This window comes from Platichthys flesus, chromosome 20 (assembly GCF_949316205.1).
Source record: "Platichthys flesus chromosome 20, fPlaFle2.1, whole genome shotgun sequence".
Taxonomy (NCBI): Eukaryota; Metazoa; Chordata; class Actinopteri; order Pleuronectiformes; family Pleuronectidae; genus Platichthys; species Platichthys flesus.
In genome coordinates this window covers 3,558,758-3,581,809 of record NC_084964.1, presented here as the reverse complement: position 1 = coordinate 3,581,809, position 23,052 = coordinate 3,558,758, and the positions used below count along the sequence as shown (strand labels likewise).

General features: G+C 39.8%; 2 protein-coding genes and 1 long non-coding RNA gene across 4 annotated transcripts; 1 reads left to right on the top strand and 2 right to left on the bottom strand.

The window, feature by feature from the left end:
• Positions 1-449: 449 nt before the first annotated feature.
• mbtd1 (mbt domain containing 1) lies at positions 450-17,645 on the top strand. Of its 2 annotated transcripts, XM_062413909.1 has the most exons (17): positions 450-592; positions 2,075-2,279; positions 2,423-2,556; positions 2,647-2,761; positions 2,858-2,940; positions 3,029-3,146; positions 3,638-3,772; positions 3,874-3,962; positions 4,467-4,701; positions 5,795-5,850; positions 6,225-6,329; positions 6,467-6,614; positions 6,766-6,848; positions 7,058-7,292; positions 9,313-9,384; positions 10,628-10,783; positions 11,199-17,645. In XM_062413909.1, exons 1-17 carry the CDS (start codon positions 572-574, stop codon positions 11,315-11,317), a joined length of 2,109 nt encoding a protein of 702 aa, XP_062269893.1. In that variant the 5' UTR covers positions 450-571; the 3' UTR covers positions 11,318-17,645. The 2 variants fall into 2 exon arrangements, with proteins under 2 accessions (XP_062269893.1, XP_062269894.1); XM_062413910.1 differs by lacking the exon at positions 10,628-10,783.
• LOC133975890 (uncharacterized) lies at positions 3,970-6,535 on the bottom strand. The gene is made up of 3 exons (XR_009924797.1): positions 6,443-6,535; positions 4,533-4,698; positions 3,970-4,167 (listed from the first exon to the last, which is right to left on the bottom strand). It is a non-coding gene; the product is annotated as an uncharacterized LOC133975890 (long non-coding RNA).
• An 803-nt stretch (positions 17,646-18,448) lies between the features above and the next one.
• Positions 18,449-22,659, bottom strand: LOC133931555 (nucleoside diphosphate kinase A2-like). Its single transcript, XM_062378462.1, has 5 exons — positions 22,529-22,659; positions 20,653-20,785; positions 19,264-19,365; positions 18,958-19,070; positions 18,449-18,874 (listed from the first exon to the last, which is right to left on the bottom strand). The coding sequence occupies exons 2-5, from the start codon at positions 20,779-20,781 to the stop codon at positions 18,760-18,762; spliced, it is 459 nt and encodes a 152-aa protein (XP_062234446.1). The 5' UTR covers positions 20,782-20,785; positions 22,529-22,659; the 3' UTR covers positions 18,449-18,759.
• Positions 22,660-23,052: the final 393 nt, after the last annotated feature.

Sequence of the window (23,052 nt, the reverse complement as noted above, 5' to 3'; positions counted from 1 at the left end):
TTACTTTGAAGTTTTGATTGTGCTATAAATGTTTGCTTAAACAAATCTCTGAATGATGAGTTGAAGTTGAATATGTGAGTTAAAGGCATTTCACACACTGTCTTCACATAGAGGAAGGGGGGGGGTGACCTTAGCATAAATGTCACTTTAACTAAGTGCTTTGCAGAGACACAGTTGATTTTAAATGAACAACAGGTCATATAAAGGTTCTCCCTCTGTTTCTCCTGCCGATGGTTTGCCCATGGTTTGCTACGGGAGGTGAAGTAAAGAAATGTTCCTCTCTAATCTAACTTCACACCTGAAACTGAAGAGGCCATTCATTCATTCCCATCTCGGACTCCACTGTTTTGTTTCTGTAGTGGTGGCTGACCTCCATTCCCCGAACGGGCCAATCGCGTGAAAGCAGGTTACGCTCGCACATGCGCAGGAGCAGCAGAGTAATTTGTTGATACCCTGCCTGGTAGTATTTATATAGTTGTTGCTATTTCAAAGGCTGAAATCACCCCTCGCGTGGGGAGTTGTATCAGCACACGAGCACAGTGATCTAGCAGCTTCTCTATATGAAGGGCTGATGGAAGACGCACGGGATCTGGTGAGTGAATTAGCAGCATTTTAGGGCCGCGAGCCTCCGATTACTGGGGATTTGCTAAAGCTAACGCTCCTCCTTTGTTGTTATCTGTAAATCGCAGCTAGCTGGTGGACAGCTAGAGTTAAATATTAGGAAGCTCTCCACAGCGGTAGAAATTAAGTGACCCCAGATTGAATTCAATTGCGTGTGAGCAAATGTGAATTTGCAGTGTGAATGAAAAGTGCGCTGTGGGTCTGTGAATAAAAAAACTGGAAAAACATTTCCGCTAGCTAGCTGTGCTAGCACCAGTTAGCACAGAGAGCTATTTCCAGTAGGGCCGCCCCCTATTCCAGCTCGTATGTTAGTTATCTCTTCTGTTTTGTACATTTCCTGTTTCGCTCGTGGAGTCCTAACTGGCAGGTAGAGTTTGTTATTACTATTTCAGTATTGTTCCTGTGAAATAATAAATATTAGCGTAGTTAGCTGGTATGTCACCTGTTATGCCGAAAGGAGGAAGTAAACAGGCTGTGACAACAATACATATTTCAATACTGTCAGGCAGCAAATATTGAAGCTTCACGTTGTCACCGCAGTCCTACACCTACATTTAAACTCATAGTCGTTTGTGGTTGTCCTTAACAGGTCAGATCTCACAGCAGATGATCCTTTAGATATACTCAAAATTGCTCTATGCAAAGGATGAGCATGTACCGTGCTATTATAATTTTACACCAGCACTAATCCTATTTTGTTAAATGAGTAAAAAAATTAATTTTAAAATGTGGACATTCTTATAATAGCTTTTGAAAATGCATTTTAATTTCAAAATGACCAACAAGTCACTGCTTTCAGCTTGTATGCAAATGTGTGCTGTTTTATTTTCTTGTCTTTGACAATACCCTCTAATCTATGGACTTAATCAGACATTTTAAGATACCATTTTGAATTTACTCTATGATTTATGTAAACTGCAAATAATGATCAACAATTATAAAGGAATGCATGGTTAGTTGCAGCTATACTATTTTCCCGTTCTTGATACAGATCCAATACCTGTGTATCGGCTGATACCAGTGCATTAAAAAAAAATACATAAACAAATAATTTCACACATTTTTACAGCTGTATGCTACTAACCATGTATTGAAGTGATGGTTGCTGCCATTGATTTATGGCCTGGCTCATGTTTGTTTTTAAAAACAAAAAGAGAGAATAAATGCTTTCATTGCAGTTTGACAGTCATTCCTGAAAAAGAACACATTTAGGAACAATTATATTTTCCTTTAAATAACTCGAAACTGAAGTCTTACATAAGCTACACATCACTGTTTTACTTGTGGGACTTTCCAGTGAGGAATATTGTCATTTCTGACATTTTAGTGAGCGCTACACCTATTCACTGCTCTATAGTTCTATAACTATATGCTCTATATAGTTCTGGAGGTATTTGAGGCAATTGAATATGTTACTAATTTAGATGCCTTTGTCTTTTTCTCAACTGTGAAGGCTGAACGCACCCCACGTTCAGAGCGTAAGCGGAGAGACTCGTTCGGGATGTTTGATGGCTATGACAGCTGCAGTGAAGAGTCCACCAGCAGCTCCAGTTCTGAGGACAGTGAGGATGAGGTGGTACCTTCCATCCCTGTCAGCCTGCCCATCATCAAGAACAATGGTCAAGTCTACACATACCCCGATGGCAAGGCTGGAATGGGTCAGTAAATATGTTTTGAACTTAACGTTTGTGTGGACCTTTGGAAAATAATCTTCTGCATAAGAAACAAAGAATTAGCCAACATGTACCAGTTTGGTGATTTTAACAGATCTTGCTTCTGTTTTGTGCACTCTTCTTCACAGCCACTTGTGAGATGTGTGGGATGGTCGGAGTACGAGATGCTTTTTACTCCAAAACCAAGCGCTTCTGCAGTGTGTCCTGTTCGAGGAGTTATTCCTCTAATTCCAAAAAAGCTAGCATCTTGGCTCGATTACAGGTAAATGCTTCCAACTATATTTTTTAACACATTTATTAAGATAAAGTGATTATAGTTAGAGAAATTATCATTTCTGCTTTATTTTGAAAGGGCAAACCACCAACAAAAAAGGCAAAAGTCTTACAGAAACAGCCTCTCATGGCCAAATTGGCCGCTTACGCCCAGTACCAAGCCAGTCAACAGAACCAGGCGAAACCAAAAGCAGGTATGTTGTCAACAAGCAGTCATAATTATTAATAAGGTGAAAGTGATTCCATGTTAAAACATATTCCAATTTTACACTGTACATTGTTTCTGCCAGTGGTCCCAGCAGAGATTTTTGACTGGGGTCGGTACATCTGTAGCAATAACACAGTCGGAGCGCCAGTCAGCTGTTTCAAGCATGTAAGTAAAAGCTAGAGCTGATTTGAGACTGACAAATGATTTGTTTCTTTGTCATCTGTGTAACTTTACTGCCGATTCTGTGTTTCAGGCCCCTATGGGGACATGCTGGGGAGACATAGAAGAAGGTGTTAGGATTGAAGTGCTCAACTCTGACACCAGTCTCTCCACCAAGGTATACTGGATAGCAGAAATCATTAAGCTAGCAGGTAAGACATTTTCTACAACTAGTTCGAAGACATTAAACACCATCGGATAATCTGAATGACATTAACCACATCATAACCATACAAATGTTGCATTTAACATGTTCAATACTTAAAAACGCTCAGGAATGAATCTTTGCAGACAGTTACTCATACAGGAAAAGGTATTCAACCATAAGATTACTTTTTTGTGTTTTGCCATGTCAAACCACAGAGTGGCATTCTCTTTTACTCTGTCCACTATAAAATATAGTTGTATCTTGATAGACTCCTTTTAACATTACGTGAAAAAGTTTTGAGTTTTCCTCTTCTCTTCTGCCCTGAAACCATCCTTTTCAGATGGCACATTGTCTATGTGTCACATCCACCTGCGTGCTGATTCACTGAATGATACTTAACATATCAGTTCTTTGACTTCATTAACAAGACAGACCAGTGTTTCCAGCTTCAGGATTGAAATTCAGCAGAAACTCACAAGTGTCAACATTCTGCAGGGTTCAAGGCTCTCCTGCGCTATGAGGGTTTTGACAACGACACCAGTAAGGACTTCTGGTGTAATCTCTGTATCCCTGAGGTTCACCCAGTGGGATGGTGCGCCTCAAGTGGGAAACCCCTTGTACCTCCAAAAAGTGAGCCTCGTGCCAAACCTGTTCTGCTCTTTTGTCGTGAATGCCTGTGTTCTCGGACGGCTCATGGTAACTGGCTGTTATTTGTTTCATCTCTCTAACAGGCATACAGCATAAATACTCTAACTGGAAAGCCTTTCTTGTAAAGCGTCTTACTGGAGCTAAAACACTGCCACCTGACTTTAATACCAAGGTGAGAGAAACTAATACAGAATAAATTAAATGACACTTTTTTGGTGGCCAGTGCCTATATAGGGGCGGTTGTGGCTGAGGGGTAGAGTGGTCGTCCTCCAAACTGAAGGTCGGCAGTTCGATCCCCAGTCTGACCCATCTGCATGCCGAAGTGTCCTTGGGCAAGATGCTGAACCCCGAATGGCCCCCCATAGAATAACTAAGTGCTGCGGATAGATGCACTGTATGAATGTGTGGGTGAATGTAAAACTGTACTGTAAAGAGCTTTGAGTGGTCATCAAGACTAGAAAAGCGCTATATAAATACAAAACCATTTACCATATATCTTTGATTTAAAATGAGCCAAGAACTGATGTTATTCTCTATGTTGATTAAACATCTCTTTCTTTGATGGTATTTTCAGATGTAGTACTTAGCGTTGCCTCATTTTGTGAGGTGTGAAACTTAAAGGACTACACACAATGGGTTTACCTTTGTTAAATCCATGTATAATATTTCGCTGTAGGTACATGAGAACACGCAGTTCCCCTTTAAAAAGTTGATGCGGGTGGAGGTGGTGGATAAAAACTACCTGTGCCGGACGCGGGTGGCGCTGGTGGAGCAGGTCACTGGAGGTCGCCTCAGGCTGGTCTACGAAGAGAGCCAGGACGGATCTGATGACTTCTGGTGCCACATGTACAGCCCCCTCATCCATAACATAGGCTGGTCACGAAGCATTGGACACCGCTTCAAACGATCTGGTGGGTTTGGAAAGTTCCAGTAACACCTTTGCTTCAGTGGTGCCTTTTTAAGGTGTTGAAAATTATAGTCAAGACCACAAGTATTTGGGAAGTCACACATGTTGTCCTTCAGGCCAAGGTAGGGTGTTAGCCTTGGTGGAGGAATGCACTCTCTGAGTCCCATTCTAATTTGAAATAAAATAATGGATACTACAGTTAAGTGCCACATCTTAGCTTTCGAGTACACAATACACAAGACTTTTCTGCAGAAAAGGAGCGAAATACAAAAATGATCTCTTTTATATATACTGCAAAGAAGAAAGACTCTCTTGCTGCTTGGATTCTGTTCTCCCAGTTCAGTCATGGTCATAATTTATGTCACTACCCCAGCAAGTGGCATTTCATTTCTCGATTTTAAAAAGCATTTAAGATCTATCTGACGTTGTACCTCATCGTCCTGCGACAATGACGTACAGCAACGTCGGACGGTGGAAAATCCCACAATGGATTCTAAGTGTTAATATTTGTACAGTATGTCGAAAGCAAGTTGAATGACCATATTTGAAGTTAGCTGCAGTTTGCACTTCAAAATGGCAAATTCCCTATATATTGGGCTATATAGTGATGTGTGAACAATTTCGTACAGAGCCCAAATACTTATGATCTGTAGTGTGTGTGTATATATATATATATAAAATATCTATTGTTAATAATACATGTTGTTTTCTGCTATTTGTAGATCACTCAGTTTGTAACAATAGTAAACCATTACATGACACTAGCTGTAAAGGGTAAGGTGGCATTCGGTATATTTGCCAACAAAGTTCTGTAGATCCCTTCTGGGTTGTTCCTAAAAAGGAAAGGAAAAGTCATCATTGATTGTGGTTATAACAGCGGAGGTTTACGTAACTTTATGAAACGCTGCTTTAGGTATGAATAAAAGTGACTTCATGCTAAGTGAATCCCTGAGGTCCAGCTCGTCCTTCGCTCCAACTCTCACCAGTTTCATCTCTCTTTTCAGATCATGTAATGCTTGTGAGGCATTTTTTGTGACTATATTGCTAAAACATCTCAGGCATGATAAGTCTTTTTAATCCGTCAATATATTTTTCAGATATTTCAAAGAAAATTGAGGGTCAAGTTGATGCTCCTGCTCAGTTCTTCCAGAAGGTAATGCAAAATAAAACCTTTCTATTAACATTATCTGTACTGTCCAAAATGTCCTGGTTTGAATTAACGTGACAGTGTCTAATGACCAGCCATTGTAGACGTAGGGTTGTATTTATAATCCATACACCTAGAACCAAGTTATTCCTGGTCATGAAATTCTAAGAAATCTCTATTTAAACTTATAACTAGATAATATACTGATCTGCCATATCATTAAAACAACCAATCTTAATATTGAAGGTGGGTGGTTTAAGTCCAACTGCTCTCATTATTGTGAATTGCATTAATATGTTATGTCTAATGTTTGATAAATCCATATTATTGTAAATAATTCATCTGTTCTCTTTTTGTTGTTGTTTCTATGCGAATATCAGGTGAAAGATGTGGACCAGAGTGGGGACTGGTTCAAAGATGGGATGAAGTTAGAAGCCATTGACCCCCTCAATCTCTCAGCTATATGTGTAGCCACTGTAAGAAAGGTTAGTGTGCGTCTATACTGCACATCATTATCAGGTGCTGCTTGTCAGGAATAGAAGATCAATTTGTTTTTTGGTTATTTGAAATAAGCTTTACTCAGCCGCTCCGGACTCACCTCATTCATTCTCTGCTGTTTAAGGTTTTGGCAGACGGGTACCTCATGATCGGGATTGACGGTTCGGAGGCAGTGGACGGATCAGACTGGTTCTGTTACCATGGCGCCTCCCCCTCCATCTTTCCTGCCGGCTTCTGTGAAATCAACAACATTGAGCTCACGCCCCCTAGAGGTACAGCACTCGTAGTTTGTCTCTAAATAGACAGTTGCATCCTTGAGGAGCTTATGTTAAATTAATTGTTGAATAATTTTTTTTTTTAGTTTGGTAGCTTCTTCGTGCATTTGGTTTATGTTCCGGACTCAATGCCGACTATCTTCCCCAGGGTATACTAAACTACCATATAAATGGTTTGACTACCTCAGAGAATCAGGATCAATAGCTGCTCCTGTCAAGCTTTTTAACAAGGTAAACTTTATCATGGTTTCTCCTTCATGTTTCTGTTAAAGGTATAATAATGTCGTCTGGTAATATTTTTCTGGCTATTGGGTTTTGTGACAGTGATGTGAAATAATGGGATTCAGGAATTATCAGTGATTGTTATGTGTACTGTCATTGTATAAGAAGTCAAATTTAATTCTCAGGGTTAATTCAGTTTGCTGCGTCACATTTCCTAGGAGGTTCCCAATCATGGTTTTCGACCCGGCATGAAGCTCGAGGCTGTTGACCTGATGGAGCCGCGGCTTGTGTGCGTTGCCACAGTGACAAGAATAGTGCACCGGCTACTGAGGATCCACTTTGACGGCTGGGAGGACGAGTATGACCAGTGGGTGGACTGCGAGTCACCTGACCTCTACCCTGTGGGCTGGTGTCAGCTGACGGGCTACCAGCTCCAACCCCCTGCTTCTCAGAGTAAGAATCCATTTCAACTCTGTTACAACTGAGGGCTCATGTTTGCCGTCTGTCTGATCCCTCTGCTAGCGAACCCATGAGGCCAAACTCTCTTCTTTGGAAACTAGATATCTCATCATCTAAATAAAATATTTCTTCTGACATGAGCCAGAGTAGCTGGATTTGTTATTATTATTTTGTTATAATAGCTCAGGTTTTTAATGGTTGTGATTTTTAGAATACATTCAAAAGCTTATACCTGTTGTATTGCATCAGTTGATAACTAACCTTCTAGGAAGGAAAATGATTAATTAAAAGCAATCAGTAGCCTTAGGATTGGCATCTCTGATTAAAACAGCTCACTGCTTTGTTCTACTTATTTACTACTCTGTGTACTTTGGTCCCGTTTTTATAAAGTGCGTCATAGTGATCCCAACGACATCTTTCCATGATACTGGCAGGACAAGTTTTCTGACTCCCTCAGTTATTACTCATGTCATGTGGTGGCTTTGCTATGATAACACTAATAAGGGTCATATTCTGCTCTTTCTTTATGAACCCGTTGGGACAGCAGATACATTGATAAAACACACACGGTATTGACTTGTAGTAGTGATATAAATACTTAGGGAGAGTTCAGTGAATCATTTGAGTTTATTCCAGTAGTTCATGTAAACAGTAGCAAAGAGATGGTTCAGGGCTCACCTGAGCTGGCACTGTTACTAACTTCTAACCTTCCCAAACTGTGAGCTGGACTAGTTTATCTGCATTCCTTGAGACAGGATGTGTAATATTTTGCTCAGGTGGAAAGAAGGCTCATCTTGACACTTTGTGTGAGTCACTGGGCATGTCCAGGTCAAACATAACTACATGGTTCATTCACGTAGACCTAGAGGCCAAGATAATACCATCCATTGTAATTATACGATCAAATTATGTTTTTCTGAGGATTTTCGAAATGAAAGAAGTTTGATATATCTGAGCAAAAACATCTGTGTCAAGACGAAGGGGATTCTTTATTTCAACCTTAAAAGCCTGCTGTGTGAAGCCCATAACAAAGATCCATAGATTACATCTAATATGGAAGTGTTGCTCTATGCTGGTAAAGCCCTTAAACAATCAGATGGGAATTAGAATAGACAAGTTTATGGTTTGGATGAAGAGACAAGTGAAGACAGCTCAGACAGATCTAAACTGTTGAAGAAAAGCAGTCTCAATATAGATCAGGTGTTAAAGTTGTGTTCTGATTTTGTGAATATGGACTATACACATCAAATTTGATTGAATGACTGATCAAGCTAGATAGTTGTAATGAAGCCCAGGAAATGATTCCTGCTAAGAGATAAAAGAATACATGGTTTAGTATGACAGTATGATTCGGGCTACAGTGCTAAAGAGGAACAAGGGGTTGTTCAATTGAATATTATTAAAGCTAGATTGTTGGCCATGTGTGAATATCTTTTGTTTGATAGTTTATTAAACATCATGCTGTGTGCTTGCATGCTAAAAAGCCACCACTAATGAACTCAGCAATGTAACAGATTCCATGTCAAAAATGTACTGACTAGATTTTGGTGGTCTAAGGTAATTGTGCCCTCACATTTTGGCTCTAACTCAAGCCTTCATGTACTTATTGTGATAAAATACCTTTTTATTAAATTCCTTTCAAAGTCTTCAATACATGTAATACATTGGCCTGAACAGACATAGCTGTGAAGTGTAGCTCGACTGATGGCTATTCTCATTACTTTAATGTAATCTAGCAATAAGGCCAGGGATTGCAATGGCCCTAAAAGTTAGTTTATCATTCATTGAGTGTAGTAGACATCAGAAACTTAGAATTGTGTAATGACACTGAGAGATGAACTGTGTTTACATGTCATTGTAGATACACTGATATTGATCAGACACCCTACATGTAGCTTGTGCTACTTTATATTCAAACCATAATGCTCTGCTAATGATACAATGTGTTTTTGTGTCTCCCGTTTAATCTGAAATGTACTTCACTGTCCACAACCATCCCATGTTGTTCTGTCAGGTAACAGAGACATGCCCCAGTCTGTGCCCAAGCAGAAGAAAAAGGCCCAGCAGTACAAAGGGCAAAAGAAAAGTGAGTAATCCTTCATCGACTGTAAATAAGTGTCTCTCCGCTCTTTCCTCCACCTTATCCTTTCGCTGTAATTCTTCCTGTCACTGGCTACACTTGTGGTGGCAACGGTGCTGCTCTGTTGTTGGTCACCTGCCCGGTGTGTCAGGAATATTGTCATTGGACCTCATTTGTCACACTGCCGGATGCTTGCAAAGATTTGTCTCCCTTTTTGAGTGGGATACTTACACACTTGGACTTTGTAGTTTTTGAGGTGGAGTTTCTGCAGGTGTTTGAGAAGAGGAGCCTGGCGTTGCACCCTCATTTAGGTCAAGAGTTTCAGATCAATAGTTACAAGAAGGTGACGTTTATGCTGATTTCAATACACTTTAAGGTGGAAGTCTGTGGCCACCAGTATTATACTAAATCTGTCAATCAAATGTATTTTACATTTGTGTGCACATGATACATTACAGAATACACATTAAAATAGGAGGAAAAATCTAAATTCAGAATTAAAACCGTCCTCTGGCGCATAACCTTGCATGAAATTCCATGGGGAATCTATTTTTATTTTCTGGATGGCAACCTAAACTCCATTTAAATGTACCAATTTTCGCCCGTTGTAATGGCCTTTCAAATGGGATTTGCTTTTATTTAATGACCAATCTCACAGTGCTTAACAGATTTAAAGAGGATTTAAAGATTACAAAGTGAACATTTATATTTTTAGCTTGTTTGTAAAACGCGTATGTATTCTCCCATCCTTGTTTTATTATGGCAGTGTAACACTAACCTTTTACTTTTCCAGTCTATAACTAACCATTTACATTCCAGTCTATAACCTTCCATTCTAATTATAACTAATTGTGAATGGCATTCATCAATTCATAGTCTAATTGGAAATACACATATTTTAAATGGTAAGGGAAATAATTAAATCTTTTTATTTGATTTCATTTAAATATTGGCAGCCACAGTCTCCCATTCATATGCTGCTCCATTTCATACTGTAGCTTTGCTCTCGGTAGCTAACGGTGCGTCTGCTTACTGGGGTCTAGCAGTCTGAGTACAGCTTACCAGGGGCTTAGTCAGATTGGCATAACAAGTGGCAACAGTTTGAGGATAAATTATAAATTTCAACTTAACTTTAACCTGTTAAACCTTCTTCCTAATACGTAATTTAAACACTGAGACCTGCTCCAGATGAATTGAATTGTGTGCAATAAGCCCCTGGTAGCTTACCTGAGTCTGGCTTGGTGTTTAGAGAGGAAGATTCCGGTTGGTCGACGGCCCTTCAGTCAGGCAGGCAGGAGGAGGAGCAGCTTCTCAGGGGACGAAGAGCAGAGTCCGCCCCCTTACCCTGCCCAGGGGCCAGCTCGGCCCCGACCCCGAACACACCTCCACCAAACCCACAAATCAGGTAACGTCCCATTAAGACAAAACCAGCACAGCAGTGTGCATTCTGAGGCCCAGCAGGGTTTTAACAGGACAGAGGCCCCTGACAGGCCCCGCTGTGGAGCTGGATGCTGCCGATGCTGCATGTTCTACTGTCCAATCAGCCCTTTGTTTCTATCAATCTCATTGTCACGTTTTCTCTTGTCAGCAATGACCTAGAGTGGAGTTAGTTTGGTGTATTACTAGTGTTTTGTCTCCGCTTTGAAGCATTCATAAGGCATGTGTGATTCATACGATGTGCCCTCATGCATGTGGAGTTCAGGCTAACACCTGGAACAGGACAGACCAGCACCTCCTGTGCCTTTCTGACAGTGCATAAACACACGTGGCTCATCTGTGCTGCTGTTCTCTCTCTTATCTGTGTTTGTGCCCATCTGTAGAGTCTCTCCTGCGCATGAAGGAGGAGGCAGCTGAGGTGGACGAGTTCACCTTCTCACAGGGCACATCCGACCAGGAAAGCAACGGCTCGGGCAGCTACTACATCAAACAGGAGCCCTGAGGTCACATGGTCGGGACAGAGCGGGACAAACTGGGAACAGGCCGGACGTCTCGAAAACCTCAGCAGGATCAGGAACAAGTCAAACTAGCCTCAAATCACACTAGTAGACCAATGCCAGCAGGCCTTCTATGGAGTCAGTACAGGAGATGATAAAGAGCAGAAGATGTTCATGCTTCTGAAAAGTCCTGAAAGACCATCCCGCTTAGTCATCTAAAATTGTAGCTGTGTGTGCAAGTAATATCCCATGGAACCCATTTCAGGGGTTGGAAATAGTTGGGCATTTTCTTTCGTGCCACCGTTGGGTGCCGCAACATCGGCTTTTTCTCCTCTCCTGTCTGAAACATCCGACCACACAAGATATATTTGGATGGATTCAAAATCAGCCTTTTTCCCCACAGAGATGGAGGGTCGACATGTGCCCGTCCTGCCTTCGCCACAATCTGGGCCACGCACAGAGACCTGTAGAAACTGTGAGAACCATTTATTGAGCCAGGTCCTTTGTTTAATTTTTGTTTTTTTGTATATATATATGCACACTCACACAAACACACACACACACACTTATAGGACAGCACATATATACATATACATATAAATATATATAATTTGGTTGGTTTTCAGGTTTATAAATTGCAGTTGGTGAGAGACACCCACTGAGCAGCCTGAGGGGATAAGAAAAGAGAGGCTGGCAGAGACAGGAGCAGAGTTGTGTATATTTTGATTATTTTCAAATTGCCAGGTGGACTTTAACTTCATTGAAAGTACTTGAAGTTTTCTTTATTTTGTCCTTCTTTTGTAATGATGTGTGTCTTAATGTTCCTATTTTTGCATTTAAATTTTTGGTGGTTGTGTGGGAAATGTAACGTGCGTTGTTTCACAGAAGTGATTATATTCAAATAGTATGTGAAGACCTATTAAAATAGAATTATAGATCAAGGAGTAGGATTGGAAGACAGATCCCAGTACACCGCTGCTTAGCATTAATGATGTTGAAGATTTCTGCAGCTACATTTATTTCCGAGTTCAAACATTACAGAACCAAAGTCTGATTCAAAATACATGACATTACTCACAGCAGAGTTTGAGCCCACAGGTTTAATCAAATCCACCAAAACAATTCAGATGACGCGAAACTCAATCTAGGGCGCGTGACAAGCATATTGTCATTATCATGTAATTTATTTATTTATTCACATTTTTTGGATGAATCCTTTAGAAAACAATGAAAATACTCTTCACTGTTTTCCTTCCTTTCTAAGATCAGTCTCAAGCTGCCTTGGTTTTCTGCCGCTAACCTTCCCATTCTTTCACACTGAGCCATTATTACATTTGAAAAGCATAAACAATGGCTTTGGAAATAATTTAATTAAAAGTTTTTTTATTGAAATTTGTTACTCCTATTAAATCTCAATTTACAAGTTGTCCCCATTTATAACATAAAGCCACACCAGGAACCCTTAGGAGGATTACGTTTTATATATTAATTGCATTGCAAGTTTGACGGAAAGTTATATAACATATCTTATGCAGTTATTGCAGAAACTCATTCTTACCATTGTTTCTTATAAGTTAGGTATTGAATACAGAAATCCTCCTTCACATTCCACTTCTCTTTCATTTAATCTGTACAGTCTATAGATGTTGTTATTCCTAAGCTACACAAAGTGGGTCTTGTGGGGAAAATCTGTAATTTTTTGTATTACTACATTTTGAGCAACTGTAAATCATCTGTAAACACAACTTCACACAACCTCTCCTTCTACGTGCAGCTGCTAAACCTGCCTGTTTGTTACAGTAGATCACATGAGGCAACATAAGCTAAAAGAAGCAAAAAATGATCTCAACATGTTCTGTGATGTTAAACAGCTTCGAGGAGCTTCAGGGACCTATCACAGTAAATCCCACAATACCACTGACTGTGGGTTTGTGACTGCTTGTAGCAAGAATCCAGCCATGCTAATGAGCCTGGGCTTCTTCCTCTATATTCCTCTGTACAAAACTTAAATCTAGCATAAATGTATCATTTATCATTTTTGAATAATTCAGGGTCTTTGCGCTGTAATGTTGAACAGAAATTATGAAGCTGTGGAGATGAAAAGCTTTTTTCATTTAAAAAACATACAAAAAAAAGTCACAGTGGTTTAAAAGAAAGAATAAATGAGAAACAACTTAGCGTAGTGTGACTGTTAGTGAACCGCAGGGTATGTTGTCTAAAAGAGAAACCTTACTGGTATGATGAGGGTCATTCTCACTGCCATACCCGACAATATGTACTTTAACCTTCACAGTTTTTGATATCGCTGCTGTTAGAGGCCGACCTTCGCTGGCCTCGTGTATCAGCCAGGATATTACAGTGTAGTGTTGTGGTGAATCATCTTCTCTTACATAGGTTGCACTACACCAGTGATTCATATTGGAGATGCACATGTTTTCTGTTGTGTTCTGGACCATTTCTGCTGTGTGTTACCCTGTCTGTCTGGAACGCCTTGTGCAAATGGAGTCTCGGGTGTGCCACCGGAATATTTCTAAACTTATCCACTGTTTAACTGTAATCATTTAATACATTACTAAATATAAACCTTTAAAAATAGTATTTGGATAGATGGATAAAGAAAACTAAAACAATTGATATGTTAAATCTTTTAAATTCAAATGCTGAACCCACAAATAGGCAACTGGAGCTCCAATAAGCCAGATGGCATGTGACACTGGCCAATTACCTTGACCCTTGGCTTCAGTGTGGATTGAACAGTGTAATATTATAAAAACATATTACATGAGTTAAGTTCTAATAAATAAATACATATAACGGGGAGAGAAATGTTTTTTTTTAAATGTAATTATTTACAATTAAATATACATTTTAATTAGATTTAATTAATTTACTCCACTTTGAGTTTTTTTGCATTATTTAAATGTAAATTTGTTTAAGTAATAGATTTATATAATTTCTGAACAATAGTGAAATATGATTAAACACTCAAATGTGGCACACTCGAGATTCCATACCTTAGGTGTTTGTAGCATCAAACTTTGCTTTCTGTCAGAGAATATGAAGCTGGGCTGTTATGTTCAGAGAACAGGAAAATTTGCCTCACTCTAACAGTCAACATCATCGAGCAATTTTGTCCATATACGGAAAAAGAATATGTAGAATATTTCATTAGTGTAATATGCAAAAACATGAGGGTTATTTTGTATCGTTGCGGTTGTTGTCATGTCAGAGCCTATTGTATGCAAGCTAGTTTATGATTCACCTGAGCCACAGAGTAACAGGTTTGACTTTAGTGGAAAATGAACGATGCTTTTCCAACAGTCTCTGAAGGCAGCATTCACTTAAAACAGGAGCTGGCAAAAAAACTTAGATTATCTATATATATATCAATATATGTATGTATATGCTTGACTATGATGGTATAGAGTAACAAATCCGAAAGTCAGTAATTACTGCTTGGCCGTGGAAATGACGAGACTCCTCTTTCATTCTTCTTAGCGCTAGACTTCTGCAGCTGTTTATCTACTACCTCCTGATGCTAGCCACATTTAGCTAAAAGTGTGTGAAATATGTGTTAGCATATGCAAATGAAAAATGATTACCTAAATACGCTCCACTTGAAGACTAGACACCAAACAAGGAAGAAACTTTTTATCATAGCACATGAGGTAGTCTTCTAATTTGAATGATATGCAATAGCGATAGATCCAATATTATTATGCTACGTTGAAAAAAAACGGATAGCACCCACAAATGTTATGATCACTACATTAATATAATTAACAGATGAGATAATTTAACAAAATGGTATTATATAGCCGTGGTTCTTTTCTGAGCAGAGGTGCATACACCGAAAAGTGACTGTATGGCCAAGGTAATGACATGAAGAGCAGATCTAAACTTTTCACTGAAACGATCCATAATTTCTCTTTTTCTACCAGTAAGGTTCATAATTCAGGTCTCAGGAAGTTGGTATTTCTTTTCTGTGTTGTAAATGTTGTAGCAAGTCTGAATCAGCTCAATGGTCTTTTCATGATGTGCGTCTGTTGTGTGGAAGCAAACGAGAGCCAGAATCACCACAATGTTAAAGGCAACAGAAAATTATGGAGTTCAACCACAACTTGATTCTTAATGTTTGAAATGTAGTTACCACTGAATTTCTAGCATTGAAATATGTTACTCTAATAACACTTTTGTGAAATTTCTACCAGAATATTAAAAAGAATTGTTTCGTTGAATGTTTTAGGATTCAGATAGAAATGTTTGTTCAGTTTTTGAAAACTCAAGTTTTGAATTTTAAATTGTGTGCACACAAATTATCATCTTTTCATAACCTATTTCCATAGGAATTCAAATAAAATATCTGAATAATACAAATTCAGTGGCATTTCAAATTTAAGTGCAGAGTAATGGTTAAATTTCACAATAGGTGTTAAGTTGCGTAAACGATTCTATTTATCAAGGTGCTTGTTTGTTTCTGTGCCGTTCAAACAACAAAGGTCTTATCTCACTTTCCATTTCACGTGTTCATGATGAATTCTCCATTTGAGTGACAACAAAAAAAAACAAAACACGGATGCTGTTTGCCTTTTGGTTTAATCTGCTTTTTGTAGCTTGTTTTCATCTAATTTCCTCAAAGAATATGGAATTTATTTCTACTAATTTTTTTTGAATTTGTCTCCTGATCTGATTGAATACAAAGCTCGGCTGAATCGCTGCGCTCCTAAGACCAAATGAGCAATAAAAGACATATTACTCACAATCATTAGAAGGAGGTTAGCTTAAAGCTAGGATCTGGAGTTACTTTTAACTTATGTCAGAGGGCAGAAGGTGTACTTAATGACAAAACTGCATTAATAGCTTAGATAAATAAATTTAAAAACGACTGTTGTATGGACTAACTGCTGCTACCCTTCCCCAGACTCTCCCTAATTAATCAAATGCACAATCAGCACCATTTTGGATCTTCTGTGTCTCACTTTCCCTTGTAGATATTCTTGTTTCACAATTGAACCCCAAATCTATCAGTGGAACATGTTTGACCTTTATCCACAGGTCCTTGTGTATTTGGAATGTTTGCTCATCAGTAGCTGGACATGGAAGCAATTGTGGATCCATTTTGTATGTGGAATTTGGTGCACTGATCAACTGAATGCATGTAGAACAGAGCTCATCGTGCTTACTTACTTATTTTGTCGTGACCATTTATTTGTTGGACTTCAGTTTGTCCCCTCGTTTCCTCTTCCACTGTAAACAGGAAGCTTTGGAAGCCTTTTTCCACCAAGAGAGTGAAGGCCAAGATTGTGAGATACAAAGTAAAGATTGAACTCACAGAAGCAAAATTATTGTAGTTAATCAAAGATATATTGTAATGATTTTGACTTTATATTCCAGATTAACATAATTTTAACCTATGATCATCATTTTGGCTTAAATTTATCGTTCAATTTTGTTCTTATACTTGTGTCTATAATGTTGTGGTTGAACTCACAACAATCATTTTGGCTTGCTATCTCTTAATTCTGGGTTATTAGGTAAAAACATTGATGTATGTTAAAGTTTAGGCTTTAATTTGGTTTTCTTATGATCTGAAAAAGTTTTAATTACTATTCTAATTTGGTTTCAATAACTCCAAATTCTTATGAATGCGTCAAATTTTTATTTAAGATGTCCTTACTTTGAATTACCATGAATAATCTTAATTTTACCCACCATTCAATTTAATCCCCTCCCCCTGGTGGTGATAGGCTTCTATCAGCAGGACTCAGTTGTAGGTACAGGGTTGTGGCTCTGTCAGATGGGGGCAGTGAGGAGCAAACTGAAGTTAATATTAGTTTTTTCTTGGATACTAACACGGGTCTTTTGTATGTGATGGTCCCCCTCTAATTATATTAAACCATTATATTGTGGTGCTATATATATTTGATAAAAACGACTTAATGTATTGGGATTACTATTGTCTGAAAATACTTGTGAATTGAGAGGGTTATGGTGCAAAATTTATTTTGGATACAAATGAAAAATAATCTATGTTAATAGTTATAAATCTATTGATATTAACACTGACCCTTGAGGTACATTAGATTGCAGTTTAAAGTTTGTACATCTTTTTGATAGTGTGTACTAGTTTCCTTTCATATGGTAATATTTGTGCTGTGATCAAGCTTTGATAGACTTTGTAAATAAAGCCAAATGTTCGGATCATAGTATTGGTTGTAATGGATGGCTTCTTTGTTTACAAGCGTTGCAGTTTCCGCATGGCTGTGAAAGTTTATCTGGTGATTTTTGTAAGATCTGACTTTTACACTGAATAAAAAAGGCTTATGACTACAACACTGTGGGATTTCTTTTTCAGAGTTTCAGCAGTTGGTTCTTTCAGGAGCACTGTGAGGCAGTAAGGATAAATGGCAGACACTCAAAGGAGCATAGCAGTGGGTCATCAAGGGTATGAGGAAAAGTCATAAACAAATCACTATTGTCCTAATAAGACGTAACAAGGAGCAAAATCCTCCGTCCTTAACAGGGGAAAGAAAACCGAGAAAGCCGCATGCTACTATGGCGACACACCGGGGCACGTGGGGCTACAGGCATATTTGCAGCCAAAGTCAAGCCCCCTCAGGCATTTTTGTAATCTATATTTTTTAATAATGAAAATATAAATAATAGATTACTTAAAAGTTAATAACCATACAGCGGCCCGCTCCTAACTCGATCCAAGATTGCCTGTATAAATGTTTTTATGCATTTTAATAATAATTTACAAAAATCTATTTCCAATATCTTTGCAGCTTTTTAGGATCCTCTTGCATCAAACTGCAACATTTGTTTTCCTAATAGTATTTCTGCAATTTTGAGAAATGTCACAAGTCCTCTAAATTATATCAAGTTACTGAAGGGGTGGCAGTGCAGTTAAATATATGGTGTCAACCTGTAATGTGCAATTTCTAGTTTAGAAGTTTTGATTTAACCTTTTAGTCTACATTTAAAAAGGCCTCCTGTGAGGCTTCATCAGTCCAAGTTACACAAAACAGATATTTACAGTCTGCCAAGGATCCTGTATGATCCACATCACATACATTTCAGATGTATAGGATCATATGTACATTAGGGTATAATCTGAAGGACGAGACAGTTGGTATTGTGAGCATTTTATTGAAAAGCAGATCCCCTTTAAACAACAGTCAAGGACAAGTTTCAAATCGTTCACTACTGTCAAGGAGAAGGTGGAATGTCACTAAATGGAATGACTTCAGGAATGTAGACTAGACCTCCGCAGAGACCAGATCCCAGTACAGTATGACAATGGGATGAGTGAATGAGGGCAATGTGGGGACCATGAAGAACTTGAAAGTTCTTCCCTTTGCTACAGATGAAAAACTGGAAATCTGAGGCAAAAGTTTCAGTGGTCTCTGACCAGTGAGGGAACTGCTGCAGAAGCCAGTACAGCTTAGTACAGCCAGCTGAAGGCACAGCTTTCGTACTTTACCACCTCCTCATCTTTGAACCACAGGGCGATCTCCTTGTTGGCGCTGTCTGTCGAGTCGCTGCCATGGATAATGTTCCTGTGAAAAGGAAACAATTACATCCCAGTCAGCGATTTACATACTGTATTGGGACGTTTACAGCCGTCAGATTCTGCACTTACTTGCTGACATCGATGCAGAAGTCTCCTCTGATGGTTCCAGGCTTGGAATCAGCGGGGTTGGTCTCACCGAGCATCACTCTGCCCGTCTTCACGGCACCTTTGCCTTCCCATGCCTGTTAACAACAGTGATGGTGAGATAAAGTCACTTTTCTAGTAGTCTTTAAAATAAAAACACCTTTCTATGGCAGCAGTCATACTGGACGATCATTTGCACAGCAGCCTGGTAGCAGAGCTCCTCTCCAGGGTTTAGCCTTTTCTTTTATTGTACAACGCAACATACTGTAAAATACAATCATCGCTTCTTACCATGGCAACCACTGGTCCAGAGCTCATGTAGTTGATGAGGGTAGGAAAGAAAGGTCTGTCCTTCAGGTCGATGTAGTGCTGGTTCAGGAGCTCCTTAGAGGCCTGCAGCAGGGGAACAAGTAGACACAACGTCAGAGTCCAACTTTACTTACACTGATGCTGAGAACACATTCCTTTGCCCTCGTAACATTTTTCCTACCATCCTACAAATATTAACAGGTGTGCTGCTGCTCCTAACTCTACTCCAGCCACATGATTAGTTCAGCGCTAGGCTAATTGGCTGTTTGTGTTGTCTGTCAAAACATGGATGCCCGAGTTCTCTCCACGTTATATCAACATGTCTCAACTTTCCATCAAGGAATGTTATATCGAGATTATTACTGATATCGTTTTGTCCCTCAGCTCTACCATTGACTTCATTCGTATTGGAATCAGCTGCTACAAAGTTTTCCCTGAGTCTCCAGAAGTGTATTGTGGACTCAGACATTTTTCAGTGAACCATCCTTTAAAAGAGAGGTCCGTTGGCCAACTCCCACTTGAGCTGCACTTAAGGTGTGTGTAGATTAGAAGTGTTGCCTCCAGACGCTGCCACCCTGGAGTATAAATGCTATTTTAGCGGAGGATGTTAAGACTAGAAAGTGGGTGAATGTAGTCCGTGTCCGAGGAAACAGTGTCAACTATACAATACATCCCACTCCAATGTCACAAAGTGTATAACCACAAATCCTGTAAGCAGATGTCTCAACCAATCAAAAAGAGCAAACATCCAATAAAACAGGGCAAATAACACAAATCTACAAAATTCAGTCTGCAATTTATTCAACCACGACTCCCTTTCAGAATAAAAGACTGAGCTCAAAATGACTCATAACTGAGGATACATTTCAGTGGGATGACTATTTGAAATGACATGCAACTCTAAATTCAATAAGCTCTACTTCCTCTGGACACTGTTCATTGAAACTTAGTCAGAATGTACTTGGCTCCCACTTTAATTTCACTTCCTGCTGAATTACAGACAGCAGGATTAATTACAATTAATCTGGCCCTTTTATATCGAGACCCAGAAAAAAGGTCATTTTAAAAACAGAAATTCTTACATAATGCAGGGTTATAAATGAAGCACTCAGCACGGTAAAGCAAACATCCCAATCTGTCACAGCTCAGATGTTCAAGGATCAGGGGACGCTGGTCGTGCTACAGTCAGGAATAGACAAGAGCAGGCTAATCAGCTCACCGGATGTCTTAAGGGTTACTCTGCACACTTACATGATCATGTGCACATCCTATAGTAGTTAAAAATATCACCAGTGACCTTCACGAAAGGAGCCACTGTTACATCCCTCACCCTACAGGTGCTTGCAAGCATATTATATTCTGTTTACTTACATGAACCATCTTCATGGCCACAAGTTTGAAGCCCTTAGCCTCAAACCTCTTGATGATTTCTCCAACGATGCCCCTCTGCACACCATCGGGCTTGATGGCAATAAAGGTACGCTCCTGAAGCTCGGCCATGATTCTGAAAACAAAGCAGAGGGGAAAAAAAGGATTTAGGACAATAAAAAAAAAACAAACAGTGTAAACTCCTGGAGGAGGACGCCCGAGTGTCACTCACACCACTTGGTTGCATTTGGCACAGGCGGGGCCGGCTGCCGAGGGCCCCGACCCCATTTTACTGGGAACCCACTGACGATGTGAAGGATAGTGCCGATCTGACTACTGACCCACTGTGACTTGTTGCAAGCCCCACCCACAGAGGAAACAACTTTATCCCTGCACCAGGTACAGCGGACAGAGTCCAGTACAGGTTTAGCTGCTCACACCTCATGCATGTAGCAAGTCCCTGAAGAATTAAGTTACTAATAATTTCTAGAAGTTAATATTCTTATTTCTTTTCCCTGTGTAAAACTATAATTTTAAGAGTCCTTTGAAGGACCCCACCCATATGGATACTGCCATCTACTGGATCTTCAATCAGACAAAATTGAGTAGGAAACAGGACAAAGAACGAAAACTGAACCCAGGTACAATATGGAAAAGCAATAAGATCAAAATGTGTTTTGAGCATAGATTTAAAAGAGGCAAGGTTATCCAAAGCCCTGGGGCACGGAGTAGACCCCTGCCTGAGGATGGGTTACACGGAAATATATTGCGAGTCCATGTAGTGATTAGTAGATAATTAAAAAGAACCTTAAATTCTGATAAAAATATTTGTAGCCTAGTAGTCTATAGTTTTGCCATTTAGGAAAGGCTGATTCACTAATCCAGGCGTGATGAGCTAAAATGTAAAATGATTACAGGTCAGAACACAAGACATATTTCATAAAAGCATGTCTGTACAAGTTCTGTGATGTGCCATTTGAAACGCAAGTTGCAGTCAAATACAATGCTCAGATTTCTGACAGGCTTGATGTGCTCCCACATTAGGGAGTGACAATTTTTTCGATACCCATTAATCTGCAAATATAAAAAAAAAATTGTCAATGATTTTAAGGCGTTATTTAACCCTCATGACAAATAAATGTAATTGTAAAAACTGCAATGCAGAAAGGCGTGGGGGGGGCTGTCTATTTCACAGTAAGGATGAACTGCTGGTCTAACAACAAAAGAAAGTTCAGGACACCTCCTCGAGCTACATTATAGTTTCATTTTTTCCGACAACGTCCATCTAGTGACCAGATGAACGTTATGCGATCAGGCTCCGTCAGGTTTGCACAGCTCACTGAGTTCACTCCAGGAAGAGGATGTGATCACTGGTGTAAATGTCTGCGAGCTGCTGGCTGCACTTTGACAGTTCTTCAGTCTGTCAGATGATCGAGCTTCCGGCTGGAACTCATTCAAACCACACCACAGCTCAACCAGCAGCAGTAGAGACGCATTCAGGAGACCTGGGAATATCCAGCACAGGCCCGGGCCTTCGCCCACAGCCACATGGCCTTTTGTTCGTGGCGCCGCAGACCAATCACTTCCAGCCCAGTCAGCCGGTGAACGCCTCAATGCGCCACAACCGCATCGGAACAACGTGTCCTTCACTTCTATATAAAATGTTTCCCTATACTTTTAAATAAATGAAGATTTAACTGAGCTGGAAGCAAGCTAGTGTTTGTACGTAACGTGCCGGTAATGCCGGCTTCTTCAGATAAGTATAAAAATGAGGAGCGCTAGTTCCAAACTGCTTCCTTTAAACGACAGGGTTGATGAGGGACGTGTGTGATGGGCAGCTGGACACAAACATCGGTAAAGAAGCTGAACTGGACCGTACCTGACAGTAGAGAGATCCGGTGACAGCAGCTGACAGCCTGGTAAATGTGAGAGAGGAGCACGGAGTCTGCGAGGAGCCGCCTTTATAAGCGAGGCTGATCTACGGCAAGTCGGAGGAGCCACAAGGGCAGAGCGCAGAGGCGGGCGGGTCACGTGAGGGTGAAGCCCAGCTCGAGAAAATCTCCCCCAGCTAAAGTCAGGAGCATAATCATGTCGTGTTATGATTAAGTGCAATATTCATAGAGAGATTGTTTACTGAAATATAAGAAGGTGATGAAATGGAGGGATTATAGACAATACAAAGAATTACAGCGTAAACAGTGTTTACACATTTAATGTGTAAGTGTTTAGTGTTTAGACAGATATTTTTTTAATTTGCCATTCAGGTAGGTGAATTTGTTGTGTAGTCCCAGAATTTGTTGCATACTGGGAGCTGTGGTGGTTGTACACTGACAGCAGCAGGGAGGAAGGACCTGCGCTACTTCTCTTTCAGACACTCAAATGAATGACCCTAACCCTAACCCA